General features: G+C 45.2%; 1 protein-coding gene across 2 annotated transcripts in view; it reads right to left on the bottom strand.

The window, feature by feature from the left end:
- The window catches only part of LOC121578198 (golgin subfamily A member 4), a 59102-nt gene that overhangs the window by 1110 nt on the left and 37247 nt on the right, over positions 1-20745 (bottom strand). For both annotated transcript variants that reach the window (XM_041892396.1, XM_041892403.1), the window contains 4 exons: positions 18702-18791; positions 17085-17160; positions 4133-4230; positions 932-1018 (listed from right to left, as the gene is read on the bottom strand). In XM_041892396.1, coding sequence (XP_041748330.1) covers positions 932-1018; positions 4133-4230; positions 17085-17160; positions 18702-18791 — 351 coding nt within the window. The remainder of the gene's footprint in view (positions 1-931; positions 1019-4132; positions 4231-17084; positions 17161-18701; positions 18792-20745) is intronic.

The following is a 20745-nucleotide window of genomic DNA, read 5'->3' as shown; positions in this document are numbered from 1 at the left end:
ACCTTCCAGAAGGACAACCCGCTTGGAGTTTGCCAAAAGGCACCTAAAGGACTCTCAGAAAATGAGAAACAAGATTCTCTGGTCTGATGAAACCAAGATTGAACTCTTTGGCCTGAATGCCAAGCGTCACGTCTGGAGGAAACCTGGCATCATTTCTACGGTGAAGCATGGTGGTGGCAGCATCATGCTGTGGGGATGTTTTTCAGCGGCAGGGACTGGGACACTAGTCAGGATTGAGGGAAAGATGAACGGGGCAACGTACAGAGAGATCCTTGATGAAAACCTGCTCCAGAGCGCTCAGGACCTCAGACTGGGGCAAAGGTTCACCTTCCAACGGGACAACGACCGTAAGCACACAGCCAAGACAATGCAGGAGTGGCTTCGGGACAAGTCTCTGAATGTCCTTGAGTGGCCCAGCCAGAGCCCGGACTTGAACCCGACCGAACATCTCTGGAGAAACCTGAAAATAGCTGTGCAGCGATGCTCCCCATCCAACCTGACAGAGCTTGAGAGGATCTGCAGAGAAGAATGGGAGAAACTCCCCAAATACAGGTGTGCCAAGAAGACTCGAGGCTGTAATCGCTGCCAACGGTGCTTCAACAAAGTACTGAGTAAAGGGTCTGAATACTTATGTATTATAACATTTTTAATTCTACAAACCTGTTTTTGCTTTGTCATTATGGGGTATTGTGTGTAGATTGATGAGGAATAAAAACAATATAATCAATTTTAGAATAAGGCTGTAACATAACAAAATGTGGAAAAAGTAAAGGGGTCTGAATCCTTTCTGAATGCACTGTACTATAGGCCAAGGTAACGTCTGTAAGCAATTGCTGACATAGCATGGACTGTGTGTGCGTGAGTGTGTCTGTGTGTGGTTGCATATGGCTCGTCATTAGTAGCTTTACGATGAGGAAGAACAGATGCTTACAATTGCTTTTGTATCCTCTTTCTCCAGAACCTGCTGAGCTTGGTCTGGTGGGAACTTGAGCATGGAGGTTATGACTTTAGCCATCGTCTGTGGGAGGGAAGACAAAACACAGAAATGACTTAGCCATCTGACAAAGAAAAGTAGGATACATTTAAATACGCTGTTTCTACCTCGTCCTTCAGTGAAAACTCCTTAAATTTAAACTTTAAGGTGGGGCTGTAGATGTTCGTGAAATGTGTTGGGAAACTGATGACAGTGAGATTTTGGAGGCAGTGCTCTCAATGGCATGGGTATCCCTCCACATGGTTCCAATGTTTTTCAGTGTCGGGTTTGGATCATGGCAGTGAACCTAGTACTAAATCTCCCTGTCTGTCCAGCCATTCTCCAAGCCCAGATCCAACATGGATGCTCAGTGAACCACTGTCTAGCCATTCACTGACCTCAGATCCCCAACTGCAACCCATGACGATCCAACATTGACACTCAGTTAACCCAGCCATTTACCCCGCTCAGATCCTAGATGGCTGCTCAGTGAAACGCTGTCCAGCCAATCACCCCGCTCAGATCCTAGATGGCTGCTCAGTGAAACGCTGTCCAGCCAATCACCCAGCTCAGATCCTAGATGGCTGCTCAGTGAAACGCTGTCCAGCCAATCACCCAGCTCAGATCCTAGATGGCTGCTTAGTGAAACGTGTCCAGCCAATCACCCAGCTCAGATTGCCCACTACACCCCATACTGATCCAACATGGAGTCTCTAACTCTGTGACCCTCTGCCCTCATCACTATCATATTCCATCAGTTCAGTAAACCCATATCCAGCCATTCACCACCTCAGATCCCTCACTGCAGCCCATTAGGCTCTGTGACCCCCCTGCCCTCACCATCAACTACCCAATCAAATCAGCCTGCTCACAGAGCAATTAACCCCATGTTATCTTCCTCCTAATCAACTCCAGGTCTATATGCGCAGAGTTAGCAGCATGCGTTAGCTATCCCATAAATACTGGGCCTAATCAGAAACAGTGCTGCTGTCTGAGGAAACCAGGGCAACAACCACCCAAAGACCTCTTCTTGTGCTAGAGGAGCTAAACAGTAAGTCTTTAAAATGGCAGCATGTGTCGTGTGTGTGTATATATGTGTCATGGCCGGGCCTCCTTCAGGACATCCTTCCATTCACAGGGAGGCCATAATGATATGGATATGACATCATAAAGCTTAACAGCTTACTGAGGACCTAGGGGGGAACCCCGCAAGCTTTATATGTGCGTGTGATACCCCACTGACTTTAGGACCGTGTCAACTAGCACTGTTAACTCCCATACAGCATCATTCATTAGGCCCTGTGCTAAACAAACACAGAAACACACAATGACTTTTGTATGGGTCTCTAACTGGGTGATGGCTCTGTGTGGGAATGGAGACGTTTATTGGCCTCTCTCCATCCGGCCTCCTTTCCCTCCGTTTTCTACCATCTTCTTCTCCTCCTCTCACCTTTTCATTGAGGGAAAGCAACTGAACACATGTCAACGTATCCTGAGCTGAATAAGAGGGAAGTGTGATACCGGTAGTTATATTTCAAGAAACTGGAATTATGAGCTCATATGTGCACTGTCAATGTTCCCTTATCAGAAAAGGTTACTTTAACCCCAAAGAGTCGATTGATACACCGGTGTGTAAAATCTAAGTAACATAATAAAAAGAATCGGTCAAAATCTGTCCGTTTAAGCTAGAGATGTCTGTTGGCATTGGATGCATCCCAGGTGGTAAGGGTAGGTAACAACACATCTGCCACGCTGATCCTCAACACAGGGGCCCCTCAGGGGTGCGTGCTCAGTCCCCTCCTGTACTCCCTGTTCACCCATGACTGCATGGCCAGGCACGACTCCAACACCATCATGAAGTTTGCTGACGACACAAACAGTGGTAGGCCTGATCACCGACAACGATGAGACAGCCTATAGGGAGGAGGTCTGAGACCTGGCCGTGTGGTGCCAGGATAACAACCTCTCCCTCAACGTGATCAAGACAAAGGAGATGATTGTGGACTACAGGAAAACGAGGACCGAGCACACCCCCATTCTCATTTCATGGGGCTGTAGTGGAGCAGGTTGAGAGCTTCAAGTTCCTTGGTGCCCACATCACCAACAAACTATCATGGTCCAAACACACCATGAAAGTTGTGAAGAGGGCACGACAAAACCTATTCCCCCTCAGGAGACTGAAAAGATTTGGCATGGGTCCTCAGATCCTCAAAAACGTATACAGCTGCATCATCGACAGCATCCTGACTGATTGCATCACCGCCTGGTATGGCAACTGCTTGGCCTCCGACCGCAAGGCACTACAGAGGGTAGTGCGTACGGCCCAGTACATCACTGGGGCCAAGCGTCCTGCCATCCAGGACCTCTATCCCAGGTGGTGTCAGAGGAAGGCCCTCAAAATTGTCAAAGACTCCAGCCACCCTAGTCATAGACTGTTCTCTCTGCTACCGCACGGCAAGCGGTACCGGAGCGCCAAGTCTAGGTCCAAAAGGCTTCTTAACAGCTTCTACCCCCAAGCCATAAGACTCCTGAACAGCTAATCAAATGGCTACCCGGACTATTTGCATTGTTCACCCCCTCCTCCACTACGCTGCTGCTACTCTCTGTTTATTATCTATGCATTGTCACTTTAACTCTACCTACATTACCTCGACTAACCTGCTGTGCCCCCGTACATTAACTCTGTACCGGTAGCCCCTGTATATAGCCTCCCTACTGTTATTTTATTTGACTGCTGCTCTTTAATTATTTAAATGTTTTACTCATCAATTTTTTACTTAACACGTATTTTTCTTAAAACCGCATTGTTGGTTAAGGGCTTGTCAGTCAGCATTTCACTGTAAGGTCTACACCTGTTGTATTGGGCACATGTGACAAATAACATTTGATTTTATTTGTTCGGTGAGTTTCTCTGAGCTATAGTAGTAAAGGCCAAAATCTATATTTTATCAAATAACTTTTTTATAAATGTTTTTGAAACCTAAAGGGGTCCTAAAATTCAAAATCAAATAGCTAAATGATCCATAGTATAACAATCTTAAAACAATTCCATATGTCAGCTTAGACCCCCGCCCCCCCACCACCACCACCAATGGCTTAGACTTTTAAGAATGAATGTTAAAAGGTGCATATTGATTAATGATTTATTGATTAAATTACCTTAGTTTCCCGCCCCATCATGTACTCAAATAGGACCTTCCTCAGGTACTCAAACTCTGTGGGTTCTGAGAAGGACTCAGCGCTGTAGTGGCCAGGATCTGGAAGACACAAAACAAAGGTCAGGTTAATGTAGGATAACAGAACACATTAGCTCATAGATAGATAGTCACATTGTCAAACATCAGTAATTCACCTCTATGATGGAGAAGTATTGGATGCTCATTGCTCAACTTCAGAGCTCATGAATAACATTTTCTATTCATATACTGTCCATACTGGGGAAATGGGAAACCTAGTCAGTTGCACATCAGAATGCATTCAACCGAAATGTGTCATCCGCATTTAACACAACCCCTCTAAATCAGAGAGGTGCAGGGGGCTGCCTTAATCAACATCCATGTCATCGGCGCCTGAGGAGCAGTTGTTGTTGGGGGTTAACTGCCTTGCTCAAGGGCACACCATTATATATATATACACACACCATTATACAGTGCATTCGGAAAGTATTCAGACCCCTTCCCTTCTTCCACATTTTGTTACGTTACAGCCTTATTCTAAAATGGATTAAATAAATAAATCCTCATTAATCTACACGCAATACTCCATTATGACAAAGCGAAAACAGGTTTAGACATTTAAAAAAAACAGACATACCTTATAAGTATTCAGACCCTTTGCTATGAGACTCGAAATTGAGCTCAGGTGCATCCTGTTTCCATTGATCAACCTTGAGATGTGTCTATAAACTGTGGTAAATTCAATTGATTGGACATGATTTGGAACGGCAACCACCTGTCTATATAAGGTCCCACAGTTGACAGTGCATGTCAGAGCAAAAACCAAGCCATGAGGTCGAAGGAATTGTCCGTAGAGCTCCGAGACAGGATTGTGTCGAGGCACAAAAACATTTCTGCAGCATTGAAGGTCCCCAAGAACACAGTGGCCTCCATCATTCTTAAATGGAAGAAGTTTGGAACCACCAAGACTCTTCCTAGAGCTGGCCGCCCGGCCAAACTGAGGGTCTTGGTCAGGGAGGTGACCAAGAACCTGATGGTCACTCTGACAGAGCTCTAGAGTTCCTCTGTGGAGATGGGAAAACGCTCCAGAAGGACAACCATCTCTGCAGCACTCCACCAATCAGGCCTTTATGGTAGAGTGGCCAGACAGAAGCCACTCCTCAGTAAAAGGCACATGACAGCCTGCTTGGAGTTTGCCAAAAGGCACTTAAAGGACTCTCAAACCATGAGAAACAACATTCTCTGGTCTGATGAAACCAAGATTGAACTCTTTGGCCTGAATGCCAAGCGTCACGTCTGGAGGAAACCTGGCACCATCCCTACGGTGAAGCATGGTGGTGGCAGCATCATGCTGTAGGGATGTTATTCAGCAGCAGGGACTGGGAGACTAGTCAGGATTGAGGGAAAGATGAACGGAGCAAAGTACAGAGAGATCATTGACGAAAACCTGCTCCAGAGCACTCAGGAACTCAGACTGGGGCGAAGGTTCAAGCTTGTAGCATCATACCCAAGAAAACTTGAGGCTGTAATCGCTGCCAAAGGTGCTTCAACAATGTACTGAGTAAAGAGTCTGAATACTTATGTAAATGTCATATTTCCATTTGCAAAAATGTCTAAAAACCTGTTTTTGCTTTGTCATTATGGGGTATTGTGTGTAGATTGATGAGGAGGAAAAAAAACTATGTAATTCATTTCAGAATAAGGCTGTAAGGTAACAAAATGTGGAAAAAGTCAAGGGGTGTGTGTATATATATAATTGTGTGTATATATAGCTAAACAGCGTGCTGCCCTCTTCTTTTTTTGGGCTCAATGTTAAAGCGGCAATCAGCAGTAGAAACAGTTGAAGTGTACCTATGATAAAAATTACAGACCTCTACATGCTTTGTAAGTAGGAAAACCTGCAAAATCGGCAGTGTATCAAATACTTGTTCTCCCCACTGTGTGTGTATATATATATATATATATGTATACACACACACACACAGTGGGGAGAACAAGTATTTGATACACTGCCGATTTTGCAGGTTTTCCTACTTACAAAGCATGTAGAAGTCTGCAATTTTTATCATAGGTACACTTCAACTGTGAGAGACGGAATCTAAAACAAAAATCCAGAAAATCACATTGTATGATTTTTAAGTAATTAATTTGCATTTTATTGCATGACATAAGTATTTGATACATCAGAAAAGCAGAACTTAATATTTGGTACAGAAACCTTTGTTTGCAATTACAGAGATCATACGTTTCCTGTAGGTCTTGACCAGGTTTGCACACATTGCAGCAGGGATTTTGGCCCACTCCTCCATACAGACCTTCTCCAGATCCTTCAGGCTCCGGGGCTGTCGCTGGGCAATACGGACTTTCAGCTCCCTCCAAAGATTTTCTATTGGGTTCAGGTCTGGAGACTGGCTAGGCCACTCCAGGACCTTGAGATGTTTCTTACAGAGCCACTCCTTAGTTGCCCTGGCTGTGTGTTTCGGGTCGTTGTCATGCTGGAAGACCCAGCCACGACCCATCTTCAATGCTCTTACTGAGGGAAGGAGGTTGTTGGCCAAGATCTCGCGATACATGGCCTCATCCATCCTCCCCTCAACACGGTGCAGTCGTCCTGTCCCCTTTGCAGAAAAGCATCCCCAAAGAATGATGTTTCCACCTCCATGCTTCACGGTTGGGATGGTGTTCTTGGGGTTGTACTCACCCTTCTTCTTCCTCCAAACACGGCGAGTGGAGTTTAGACCAAAAAGCTCTATTTTTGTCTCATCAGACCACATGACCTTCTCCCATTCCTCCTCTGGATCATCCAGATGGTCATTGGCAAACTTCAGACGGGCCTGGACATGCGCTGGCTTGAGCAGGGGGACCTTGCGTGCGCTGCAGGATTTTAATACAAGACGGCGTAGTGTATTACTAATGGTTTTCTTTGAGACTGTGGTCCCAGCTCTCTTCAGGTCATTGACCAGGTCCTGCCGTGTAGTTCTGGGCTGATCCCTCACCTTCCTCATGATCATTGATGCCCCACGAGGTGAGATCTTGCATGGAGCCCCAGACCGAGGGTGATTGACCGTCATCTTGAACTTCTTCCATTTTCTAATAATTGCGCCAACAGTTGTTGCCTTCTCACCAAGCTGCTTGCCTATTGTCCTGTAGCCCATCCCAGCCTTGTGCAGGTCTACAATTTTATCCCTGATGTCCTTACACAGCTCTCTGGTCTTGGCCATTGTGGAGAGGTTGGAGTCTGTTTGATTGAGTGTGTGGACAGGTGTCTTTTAAACAGGTAACGAGTTCAAACAGGTGCAGTTAATACAGGTAATGAGTGGAGAACAGGAGGGCTTCTTAAAGAAAAACTAACAGGTCTGTGAGAGCCGGAATTCTTACTGGTTGGTAGGTGATCAAATACTTATGTCATGCAATAAAATGCAAATTAAGTACTTAAAAATCATACAATGTGATTTTCTGGATTTTTGTTTTAGATTCCGTCTCTCACAGTTGAAGTGTACCTATGATAAAAATAACAGACCTCTACATGCTTTGTAAGTAGGAAAACCTGCAAAATCGGCAGTGTATCAAATACTTGTTCTCCCCACTGTATGTATGTATGTATGTATGTATGTATGTATGTACAGTGGGGAAAAAAAGTATTTAGTCAGCCACCAATTGTGCAAGTTCTCCCACTTAAAAAGATGAGAGAGGCCTGTAATTTTCATCATAGGTACACGTCAACTATGACAGACAAAATGAGGAAAAAAAATCCAGAAAATCACATTGTAGGATTTTTATGAATTTATTTGCAAATTATGGTGGAAAATAAGTATTTGGTCAATAACAAAAGTTTCTCAATACTTTGTTATATACCCTTTGTTGGCAATGACACAGGTCAAACGTTTTCTGTAAGTCTTCACAAGGTTTTCACACACTGCTGCTGGTATTTTGGCCCATTCCTCCATGCAGATCTCCTCTAGAGCAGTGATGTTTTGGGGCTGTCGCTGGGCAACACGGACTTTCAACTCCCCTCCAAAGATTTTCTATGGGGTTGAGATCTGGAGACTCCAGGACCTTGAAATGCTTCTTACGAAGCCACTCCTTCGTGCCCGGGCGGTGTGTTTGGGATCATTGTCATGCTGAAAGACCCAGCCACGTTTCATCTTCAATGCCCTTGCTGATGGAAGGAGGTTTTCACTCAAAATCTCACGATACATGGCCCCATTCATTCTTTCCTTTACACGGATCAGTCGTCCTGGTCCCTTTGCAGAAAAACAGCCCCAAAGTATGATGTTTTCACTCCCATGCTTCACAGTAGGTATGGTGTTCTTTGGATGCAACTCAGCATTCTTTGTCCTCCAAACACGACGAGTTGAGTTTTTACCAAAAAGTTATATTTTGGTTTCATCTGACCATATGACATTCTCCCAATCCTCTTCTGGATGCACTCTAGCAAACTTCAGACGGGCCTGGACATGTACTGGCTTAAGCAGGGGGACACGTCTAGCACTGCAGGATTTGAGTCCCTGGCGGCGTAGTGTGTTACTGATGTTAGGCTTTGTTACTTTGGTCCCAGCTCTCTGCAGGTCATTCACTAGGTTCCCCCGTGTGGTTCTGGGATTTTTGCTCACCGTTCTTGTGATCATTTTGACCCCACGGGGTGAGATCTTGCGTGGAGCCCCAGATCGAGGGAGATTATCAGTGGTCTTGAATGTCTTCCATTTCCTAATAATTGCTCCCACAGTTGATTTCTTCAAACCAAGCTGCTTACCTATTGCAGAGTCAGTCTTCCCAGCCTGGTGCAGGTCTACAATTTTGTTTCTGGTGTCATTTGACAGCTCTTTGGTCTTGGCCATAGTGGAGTTTGGAGTGTGACTGTTTGAGGTTGTGGACAGGTGTCTTTATACTGAAAACAAGTTCAAACAGGTGCCATTAATACAGGTAACGAGTGGAGGACAGAGGAGCCTCTTAAAGAAGAAGTTACAGGTCTGTGAGAGCCAGAAATCTTGCTTGTTTGTAGGTGACCAAATACTTATTTTCCACCATAATTTGCAAATAAATTAATAAAAAATCCTACAATGTGATTTTCTGGATTTTCTTTTCTCAATTTGTCTGTCATAGTTGACGTGTACCTATGATGAAAATTACAGGCCTCTCTCATCTTTTTAAGTGGGAGAACTTGCACAATTGGTGGCTGACTAAATACTTTTTTTCCCCACTGTATGTATGTATGTATGTATATAGATATATATATATATATACACACACACACACTCTGACATTACTCATTCTGATATTTCTTTATTTTTATTTTTTGGATTGTGTGTATTGTTTTGTATTGCTAGGCATTACTGCACTGTGGAGCTAGAAACAAGTATTTCGCTGCACATGCAATAACACCCAGGGAATATTGCCATAGACACATGTGAATAAGACAATTTCTTTGACCAAATTCAGTAGAAAGATGGTTTTATGAAAATCCTCGCTAAACATCAAAATCAAATCAATTTACATTGCGATGTACAGGTAACTGCCAAAATAAAGGAAACACCAACATGAAGTGTCTTAATAGGGTGTTGGGCCACCAGGCCTCGGAACAGCTTCAATGTGCTTTGGCATAGATTCTACAAGTGTCTGGAACTCTATTGGAGGGATGTGTCACCATTCTTCCACGAGAAATTCCATCATTTGGTGTTTTGTTGGTGGTGGATAACGCTGTCTCACGCTCCGCTCCAAAATCTCCCATAAGTGTTCAATTGGGTTGAGCTCTAGTGGCATATGGTTTACATCACTTTCATGCTCATCAAACCATTCAGTGACCACTCGTGCCCTGGGGATGGGCCATTGTTATCGTATGGGGGCATAGCCATGGTAGCCAAAATAATGGCCTGCCCAGCATTTTTATAGATGATGGGATGTTAATTGCTTAATTAACTCAGGAACCACACCTGTGTGGAAGCACTTTATATCCCTCATTTACTCAAGGGTTTCCTTTATCTTGGCAGTTACATGTAGTTCTCAGTTCTAAATGTGTATTCCATTATTCATCGGCTCTATGTAAACACCACTTCTAAATGTGGCACGGAATCATCTAATGTTCCACCCTGATTCTGTCAGCCTTACTGTTTAGCCTACAAGGTATTATGTTTCAATTAGCACCAGTTCTGAACATTGAAACCCTTACAGCAGTGAACAGGGGTAGGTTCAAACCAAGTACAAAAACTACCAAAACTGGAAAGAATGGCACATGGCCCTACATGAGAATGGCACATGGCCCTACATGAGAATGGCACATGGCCCTAGATGAACACTTGTACACTGCAAGAACATTACAAACAGGCCAGTTCAGATGTATTGCTCCATCATCCCTGTACTTAGTGAGACATAACTCTGTCTCAAGTACAACTGTGTGAAATCACAACCGGTCACACGTCAAAATAGCAATCATGTTAGTACTTCCCTATCCTCTTCAAGTGAAACACTGTCAGGTGTGACGTGGGTGAAGGATTAACTCCACGTAGTCTATACCTTATTGCTTTCCCATCTCATTTTTGGTGTGCTGTTTTCTGACTTCTGAGTTTAATTCCTAGTTGTTATTTTCTTGTTCTGATTTTGTATGTAACTTGGAGCTGTGGAAAGAAGTTCCTCTAGAAGAACAAGAAGTGTAATCGTCAAAACAAATCAGTCCCTTCCATGGAGATGTTGAGGCCAGTGAAGGGGTTGCAACTGAAAAACAACCTCCCATTTCTCTGGAATAGCCATTTACATAGATTTTACATTTACATTTGAGTCATTTAACAGATGCTCTTATCCAGAGCGACTTACAATTAGTGCATTCATCAGATGGACGATGACACTGTAGGCCCCTGGCCGTGCCAGCAGAGACAAACAGCTTGATGTCGAAAGAAAAAGGGTTAGGGTTAGGAAAGGTGGGAAAATGAAGGGTTGATGAAGAGAAAGATAAAGGGAAGAGGTGATGGTAGAGAGGTGACGGTAGAGAGGTGACGGTAGAGAGGTGATGGGGTGATGGTAGAGAGGTGACGGTAGAGAGGTATCGGTAGAGAGGTGACGGTAGAGAGGTGATGGGGTGATGGTAGAGAGGTGACGGTAGAGAGGTGATGGTAGAGAGGTGATGGTAGAGAGGTGATGGTAGAGAGGTGACGGTAGAGAGGTGACAGTACAGAGGTGACGGTAGAGAGGTGATGGTAGAGAGGTGATGTTAGAGAGGTGACGGTAGAGAGGTGACGGTAGAGAGGTGATGGTAGAGAGGTGACGTTGATGAGGTGACGGTAGAGAGGTGATGGTAAAGAGGTGACGGTAGAGAGGTGACGGTAGAGAGGTGATGGTAGAGAGGTGACGGTAGAGAGGTGACGGTAGAGAGGTGATGGGGTGATGGTAGAGAGGTGATGGGGTGACGGTAGAGGGGTGACGGTAGAGAGGTGACGGTAGAGAGGTGACGGTAGAGAGGTGACGGTAGAGAGGTGACGGTAGAGAGGTGATGGGGTGATGGTAGAGAGGTGACAGTAGAGAGGTGACGGTAGAGAGGTGATGGGGTGATGGTAGAGAGGTGACGGTAGAGAGGTGATGAGGTGATGGTAGAGAGGTGATGGTAGAGAGGTGACGGTAGAGAGGTGATGGGGTGATGGTAGAGAGGTGACGGTAGAGAGGTGACGGTAGAGAGGTGATGGGGTGATGGTAGAGGGGTGACGGTAGAGAGGTGACGGTAGAGAGGTGACGGTAGAGAGGTGATGAGGTGACGGTAGAGAGGTGATGGTAGAGAGATGACGGTAGAGAGGTGACGGTAGAGAGGTGATGGTAGAGAGGTGACGGTAGAGAGGTGACAGTAGAGAGGTGACGGTAGAGAGGTGATGGGGTGATGGTAGAGAGGTGACGGTAGAGAGGTGATGGGAGAGAGGTGACGGTAGAGAGGTGATGGTAGAGAGGTGACGGTAGAGAGGTGATGGGGTGACGGTAGAGAGGTGATGGGGTGATGGTAGAGAGGTGACGGTAGAGAGGTGACGGTAGAGAGGTGACGGTAGAGAGGTGACGGTAGAGAGGTGATGAGGTGACGGTAGAGAGGTGACGGTAGAGAGGTGACGGTAGAGAGGTGACGGTAGAGCCCAAACTAGTCTTTGATCATCAAGCGTGGAGAAATGGCCTGGCTAATAAATCCTTTCAGCATTCTGTCCTCCTGACCTCCAGGCCCCGGACCCCAGGCAGAGAAGCCCAGCTGAACGCACAGCAGAGTAACACACACTTGGGGCTGAGGACCCACCCTATACCACTAATCATTGGCCTCTTGACCAGGAGCAATTACTCTAAGGTGGTTTAAACACCATCTGTGCTGGCTTGGAAATGTTGTTTTCACATTGTCCTTTGTAGCACAGTTCCAACAACTATGGTGGAGTACAGCTCAGCTCAGCAGTGTTGGAGTTTGACAGCGGTCAAGACAGCAGAAGCCACATTGAGATGGTGTTAATATATGACGAGGCTGTCAACAGTGGTGTGAGTAAGATCACTGGGCCAGCAGGCTTCTCTTCAGCTAGAATAGACAAGCTATGGAGTACAGCTGGGTGATATGGACAAAAATCCGTATCACAATAAAGTCATTATCATGATAACAATCAATTGAACAATACGTCTATAACATTAATGTGCACTAGTTACTTTTTATATTACCCTTAAAACTACTACTTTGAATGTTGTAACTATCAATTGTCCAAATTAGCAGACTTTAATTTTAAACTTCACATTCCTCTAGTAAAGGCAACTAATCGTTATTATCGATATCATTAAAATGTCCTCGATAAATGCTCAGTTTGGTCAGTATCGATCATTTTCAGTTTATCATTACAGCTCTAATATGAAGTATGAAAAAATGGGGTATGCATAAGGGGGAAAGGTTAGGATCTGACCTGGCTGAGAGGGTTGTTCAAACACAGAGGGTTGTTCAAATACTGAGAGGGTTGTTCAAACACAGAGAGGGTTGTTCAAACACAGAGAGGGTTGTTCAAACACAGAGAGGGTTGTTCAAACACAGAGGGTTGTTCAAATACTGAGAGGGTTGTTCAAACACAGAGAGGGTTGTTCAAACACAGAGAGGGTTGTTCAAACACAGAGAGGGTTGTTCAAACACAGAGGGTTGTTCAAACACAGAGAGGGTTGTTCAAACACAGAGAGGGTTGTTCAAACACAGAGAGGGTTGTTCAAACACAGAGAGGGTTGTTCAAACACAGAGAGGGTTGTTCAAATACTGAGAGGGTTGTTCAAACACAGAGGGTTGTTCAAACACAGAGGGTTGTTCAAACACAGAGGGTTGTTCAAACACAGAGGGTTGTTCAAACACAGAGAGGGTTGTTCAAACACACAGAGGGTTGTTCAAACACAGAGGGTTGTTCAAACACAGAGGGTTGTTCAAACACAGAGGGTTGTTCAAACACAGAGAGGGTTGTTCAAACACAGAGGGTTGTTCAAACACAGAGGGTTGTTCAAACACAGAGAGGGTTGTTCAAACACAGAGGGTTGTTCAAACACAGAGGGTTGTTCAAACACAGAGAGGGTTGTTCAAACACAGAGAGGGTTGTTCAAACACAGAGAGGGTTGTTCAAACACAGAGAGGGTTGTTCAAACACAGAGGGTTGTTCAAACACAGAGGGTTGTTCAAACACAGAGGGTTGTTCAAACACAGAGAGGGTTGTTCAAACACAGAGGGTTGTTCAAACACAAAGGGTTGTTCAAACACAGAGAGGGTTGTTCAAACACAGAGAGGGTTGTTCAAACACAGAGAGGGTTGTTCAAACACAGAGGGTTGTTCAAACACAGAGGGTTGTTCAAACACAGAGGGTTGTTCAAACACAGAGGGTTGTTCAAACACAGAGGGTTGTTCAAACACTGCGGCCAAAAAGAGTGGACTACTAAAGTCTCGGGTTGGAGAGAACGCTTGAAATTGAGTGGTATAACTTCAGGCCAGGGGAGAGGACAGGGGAGAGGCCATGGGAGAGGACAGGGGAGAGGACAGGGGAGAGGCCAGTGGAGAGGACAGGGGAGAGGCCAGGGGAGAGGCCAGGGGAGAGGCCAGGGGAGAGGCCAGGGGAGAGGCCAGTGGAGAGGACAGGGGAGAGGCCAGGGGAGAGGCCATGGGAGAGGCCAGGGGAGAGGACATGGGAGAGGCCATGGGAGAGGCCATGGGAGAGGCCATGGGAGAGGCCATGGGAGAGGCCATGGGAGAGGCCATGGGAGAGGCCAGGGGAGAGGCCATGGCGGTAGCGTGCAGTGCTGCATTAGAGGTTTTCGCGTGGGAAACACAAGACTGCAGCCTGCAAAAGCCATTATGTCCTGGGATTAATTTTCACCCCTAACTCCTCGCCCCCCTTTCCCTTCAGACAGACGATTCTCTTTATTATGCAAGGTCCATGAAGAGGCTAGAATTGAGTTTGACAGTCCCCCCCCCCTCTACCCTGTCCTCCCCTCTCCCAAACCCCCTGCGTCCAGTCTTTCAGACTTCAATTTCCACATCTCATGTCCCATTTTTTTATCCAACGGTGTGTGACATGTGTGCGTCTGTACGAGTTTACAGATTGACTGGACAGATTTATAGCAGTGATGTTAGACGTACTATTCTCCCAGAGTCTGCAGCACAGCTGGGGTAACGTGTGGACGTAGGCCTATAAATCAAACTATTGCTCACACGCAGAACAGATTACTACAATCAATAACATGTCTCAGGCATCGTTTAGTTTAAACTGACTTGAAGAGGTTTCCATTTATCTCCTAAATAAGGAAGACAGGTGAGATTCCTGCCCCTCCATCGGCATATGACATCAATCCATACGGATAAGATATCATTCATAATAGAGTTGAGATTGATATGATTGAGACACTACTGCGGGGGCTACATCTTAGTGATGTTGAACTAACAGTAGCAATGTCCTACCACACTAAATGGCTGACAGAATATCCTTAGACTAATTTTCCATGAGGTCCTTTCGAGGTAAGAAGACGATTGAAAAGTTAATATTTTTCAGAAAATTTCCCCTGTAAGATCTTAACGTTACCTTTGAATGAAAGGCATGGATAGATGTTAACGTTACCTTTGAATGAAAGGCATGGATAGATGTTAACGTTACCTTTGAATGTATGGCATTTATAGATGTTAACGTTACCTTTGAATGTATGGCATTTATAGATGTTAACGTTACCTTTGAATGTATGGCATGTACAGTTGAAGTCGGAAGTTTACATACACTTTGGTTGGAGTCATTAAAACTCGTTTTTCAACCACACCTCAAATTTCTTGTTAAACAAACTATAGTTTTGGCAAGTCGGTTAGGACATCTACTTTGTGCATGACAAGTAATTTTTCCAACAATTGTTTACAGGCTGATTATTTCACTTATAATTCACTGATTCACAATTCCAGTGGGTCAGAAATGTACATACACTAAGTTGACTGTGCCTTTAAACAGCTTGGATAATTCCAGAAAATGATGTCATGGCTTTAGAAGCTTCTGATAGGCTAATTGACATAATTTGAGTCAATTGGAGGTGTACCTGTGGATGTATTTCAAGGTCTACCTTCAAACTCAGTGCCTCTTTGCTTGACATCATGGGAAAATCAAAATAAATCAGCAAAGACCTCAGAAAAATAATTGTAGACCTCCAGAAGTCTGGTTCATCCTTGGGAGCAATTTCCAAACGCCTGAAGGTACCACGTTCATCTGTACAAACAACAGTACGCAAGTATAAACACCATGGGACCACGCAGCCGTCATACCGCTCAGGAAGGAGACGCGTTCTGTCTCCTAGAGATGAACGTACTTTGGTGCGAAAAGTGCAAATCAATGCCAGAACAGCAGCAAAGGACCATGAGAAGATGCTGGAGGAAACAGGTACAAAAGTATCTATATCCACAGTAAAACAAGTCGACATAACCTGAAAGGCTACTCAGCAAGGAAGAAGCCACTGCTCCAAAACCGCCATAAAAAATACAGACTACGGTTTGCAACTGCACATGGGGACAAAGATCGTACTTTTTGGAGAAATGTCCTCTGATCTGATGAAACAAAAATATAACTGTTTGGCCATAATGACCATCGATATGTTTGGAGGAAAAGGGGGGGGGGGGGTCTTGCAAGCCGAAGAACACCATCCCAACTGTGAAGCACGGGGGTGGCAGCATCATGCTGTGGGGGTGCTTTGCTGCAAGAGGGACTGGTGCACTTCACAAAATAGATGGCATCATGAGGAAGGAAAATTATGTGGATATATTGAAGCAACATCTCAAGACATCAGTCAGGAAGTTAAAGCTTTGTCGCAAATGAGTCTTCCAAATGGACAATGACCCCAAGCATACTTCCAAAGTTGTGGCAAAATGGCTTAAGGACAACAAAGTCAAGGTATTGGAGTGGCCATCACAAAGCCCTGACCTCAATCCATTAGAAAATGTGTGGGCAGAACTGAAAAAGCGTGTGCGAGCAAGGAGGCCTACAAACCTGACTCAGTTACACCAGCTCTGTCAGGAGGAATGGGCCAAAATTCACCCAATTTATTGTGGGAAGCTTGTGGAAGGCTACCCGAAACATTTGACTCAAGATAAACAATTTAAAGGCAATGCTACCAAATACTAATTGGTGTATGTAAACTTCTGACACACTGGGAATGTGATGAAAGAAATAAAAGCTGAAATAAATAATTCTCTCTACTATTATTCTGACGTTTCACATTCTTAAAATAAAGTGGTGATCCTAACTGACCTAAAACAGGGAATCTTTACTATGATTAAATGTCAGGAATTGTGAAAAACAGAGTTTAAATGTATTTGGCTAAGGTGTATGTGAACTTCCGACTTCAACTGTATAGATGTTAACGTTACCTTTGAATGTGTGTTTATATTTAAAGTAGTATAGGTCTTTAATATAGATGTTAATATAGATTAATATAGATGTGTACATTACCTTTGAACGTGGTCCCCAGATGAGTCACCACTGAGTTCTTGTGGACTAATCGCATCTTGTCCTCCAGCGAGTGGATCTAGGAGAGAGAGTACAGTACAAAGGATTTAAAATGCAATAAATCAATAAAAAGGCATTCCTTTTCTGGTAACACTAAGTCTGCAGGTGTAAAGTATTATAGATGCTTCTAACAACCTCTGATGTGCTATACATACAGGTTTAGTAAAGTGTTACCATTTTTATTCAAGTGGTTCTGTTCTTTTAAAATCAGCTGTACTGAACAGTCTGTGGGAGATGAATACTGGCCTGCTATGGTCATCCAGGGGTTAGGGAGAGAGACTGATCTGTCGACAACATGTGTGAGAGAAACAGTGTGTGTGTGTGTGTGTGTGTGTGTGTGTGTGTGTGTATATATATGAGAGACACAGTGGGAAGGAGCAGGGTAATTGCTTCTAAGGTTACAGCAAGAGTAAACAATGTTCTATGCAATTAACTTAATCCAGAAAGAGAGACCAGCAGTCATTAAGGATGGCCGGAGGGTGAAAGAGTTCTGGGAAGGATGAGAGGAATACAGTGGTGTGGAATGAGGGATGTACTGTACTGTGAAGAAAGAGAAAGAGCGAGAGACAGACCATGGCCAACTGATGCCCTTCTCCCACTACTGAACCAAGCTGTACTGGGCTGACCTGATAACACCACCACTACTGAACCAAGCTGTACTGGGCTGACCTGGTAACACCACCACTACTGAACCAAGCTGTACTGGGCTGACCTGGTAACACCACCACTACTGAACCAAGCTGTACTGGGCTGACCTGATAACACCACCACTACTGAACCAAGCTGTACTGGGCTGACCTGATAACACCACCACTACTGAACCAAGCTGTACTGGGCTGACCTGATAACACCACCACTACTGAACCAAGCTGTACTGGGCTGACCTGATAACACCACCACTACTGAACCAAGCTGTACTGGGCTGACCTGACAACACCACCACTACTGAACCAAGCTGTACTGGGCTGACCTGATAACACCACCACTACTGAACCAAGCTGTACTGGGCTGACCTGATAACACCATCACTACTGAACCAAGCTGTACTGGGCTGACCTGACAACACCACCACTACTGAACCAAGCTGTACTGGGCTGACCTGACAACACCACCACTACTGAACCAAGCTGTACTGGGCTGACCTGACAACACCACCACTACTGAACCAAGCTGTACTGGGCTGACCTGACAACACCACCACTACTGAACCAAGCTGTACTGGGCTGACCTGATAACACCACCACTACTGAACCAAGCTGTACTGGGCTGACCTGATAACACCACCACTACTGAACCAAGCTGTACTGGGCTGACCTGACAACACCACCACTACTGAACAAAGCTGTACTGGGCTGACCTGATAACACCACCACTACTGAACCAAGCTGTACTGGGCTGACCTGACAACACCACCACTACTGAACCAAGCTGTACTGGGCTGACCTGATAACACCACCACAATTGCTGGAACCACAATGGAAAGGTCAATGTGAAAAGAACACTTCCAAGCCAGCAGAGTACGGTTCGGGTTGGTACTGTGAACCACCCCTTGACACTCACCCTGTCGACAAAGTGCTGTTCCTTCAGCCTGGCCTCACTCAGCTGGGTGGTCTTCTCAGCTAGCTGGGCTTGCAGCTCCTCCACACCCATCTGAAACAACACAATCATCAATAACAGACATGAGTAACAAATCAATACAGACATTAAAGTCTAGTTTGAGACGTTCCTCCTAAATGAATGGGGAAATGTTTTTTGAATTGTTTCAGAGCTCCCTTGAAAAGATATTCCAATCCCAATGGGATTCACCTGGACAATGGATAAATAAAATAAATGTGACTTGACTAGGAGAATCATGTGAGTGACCTATTTCCCAGGAGACAGAGAGACTGACCTGACATCTACATTAGTGGCCTGTGAGGACCTGAATAGTGGTAGTCCTTTCTGAGTAGAACCCCACACAATATGCAACAAGGTGAAAGAGAAAAGAGCTGCACTTCATTGTGTGTGAGTATGAGGGTGTGTCCTGTGTGTGTGGTGTGTGTAGGTGTGATGTGTGTAGGTGTGCGTGCAAAGTCTAATGTCTTTGCGTAGTGAACCAATATCTCTGAGGGGGTTAATTGGGAACAAGGATGGAAGAGGTGTGTACCAGACCTGGGGTCAGATAATATTTGATTGAACATTCACATATTTTATCTGGGCTTAATGGAGCTTGCCTGGTGCAATGGAACCGATAGAACAGTCACCAAACAACATCTGGCACTCCAGGCAGGCTGAAGAAAATCCTTAAAGTATTGGAAAGATTTTGAATAGTAATTGAACCCAGGTATGGATGGAGGATGGAAGAGGAGGTGTACTGCCTCTTTAAACCTCCTGTAGTCTGAGAGATCCTCACAGCATCCAGTGAACTCTGGAGACCAGCCACCTCACTCAAAGAACCCTGACCACAGCATAGTATGTAAGCAACATGCTTTGACAATTACCTTGAACGGAACTCAAGTATAAAGTGGGGGTCTGTTGTTAACATACCCAAACACACACAGACAGACGCACACACAGACAGACGGGCACACACAGACAGACGGGCACACACAGACAGACAGAGACGCACACAGACAGAGACACACACAGACAGGGACACACACAGACAGAGACACAAACACAGACACAAACACAAACACAGACAGAGACACAAACACAGACAGAGACACACACACAGACAGAGACACACACACAGACAGACACAAACACAGACAGAGACACAAACACAGACAGAGACACAAACACAGACAGAGACACACACACAGACAGAGACACACACACAGACAGAGACACACACACAGACAGAGACACACACACAGACAGAGACACACACACAGACAGGGACACACACACAGACAGGGACACACACACAGACAGGGACACACACAGACAGGGACACACACAGACAGGGACACACACAGACAGGGACACACACAGACAGGGACACACACAGACAGGGACACACACAGACAGGCACACACAGACAGGCACACACAGACAGGCACACACAGACAGGGACACACAGACAGGGACACACAGACAGGGACACACAGACAGGGACACACAGACAGGGACACACAGACAGGGACACACAGACAGGGACACACAGACAGGGACACACAGACAGGGACACACACATGTTTTACTCCACAACAAAGCAGAAGATAAGTGAAACTAACTCTTCATCTCTGTTAGAACTTTAACTTATAAAGGACCTGAGGGTAGGCCTACATCGACTGGGTTTGGCTTGACTTTCCACACTGAACCGGTAAATCTTTCTTCCATCAAACACATGGGTGTTTCAAATACAGGCCCACAGAGGGGTTGGGTCAACACAGTTGCAGTTGTTTCGGAGGTGTGTGTGTGTCCTTTGTGTGGGGGGCGAGCAGGAAACTGTATTACTGTATTGCTTCAACAGAATCCCATTGTAAATGTCATCCATCCAATCCAAGCCTCCCAAAAGGCACAGGCTCTAGTAAAAATGTGTAGTCTATATAGGGAAAATGGTGCCATTTGGGACACCTACTATTTGTTTCCACTATCTGATCAGTCAGTGCCTACGTCC

This window comes from Coregonus clupeaformis, chromosome 1, assembly GCF_020615455.1.
Source record: "Coregonus clupeaformis isolate EN_2021a chromosome 1, ASM2061545v1, whole genome shotgun sequence".
NCBI classification, from domain to species: Eukaryota; Metazoa; Chordata; class Actinopteri; order Salmoniformes; family Salmonidae; genus Coregonus; species Coregonus clupeaformis.
The sequence above is the reverse complement of the archived record's forward strand: the minus strand, read 5'-3'. Positions and strand labels throughout refer to the sequence as shown.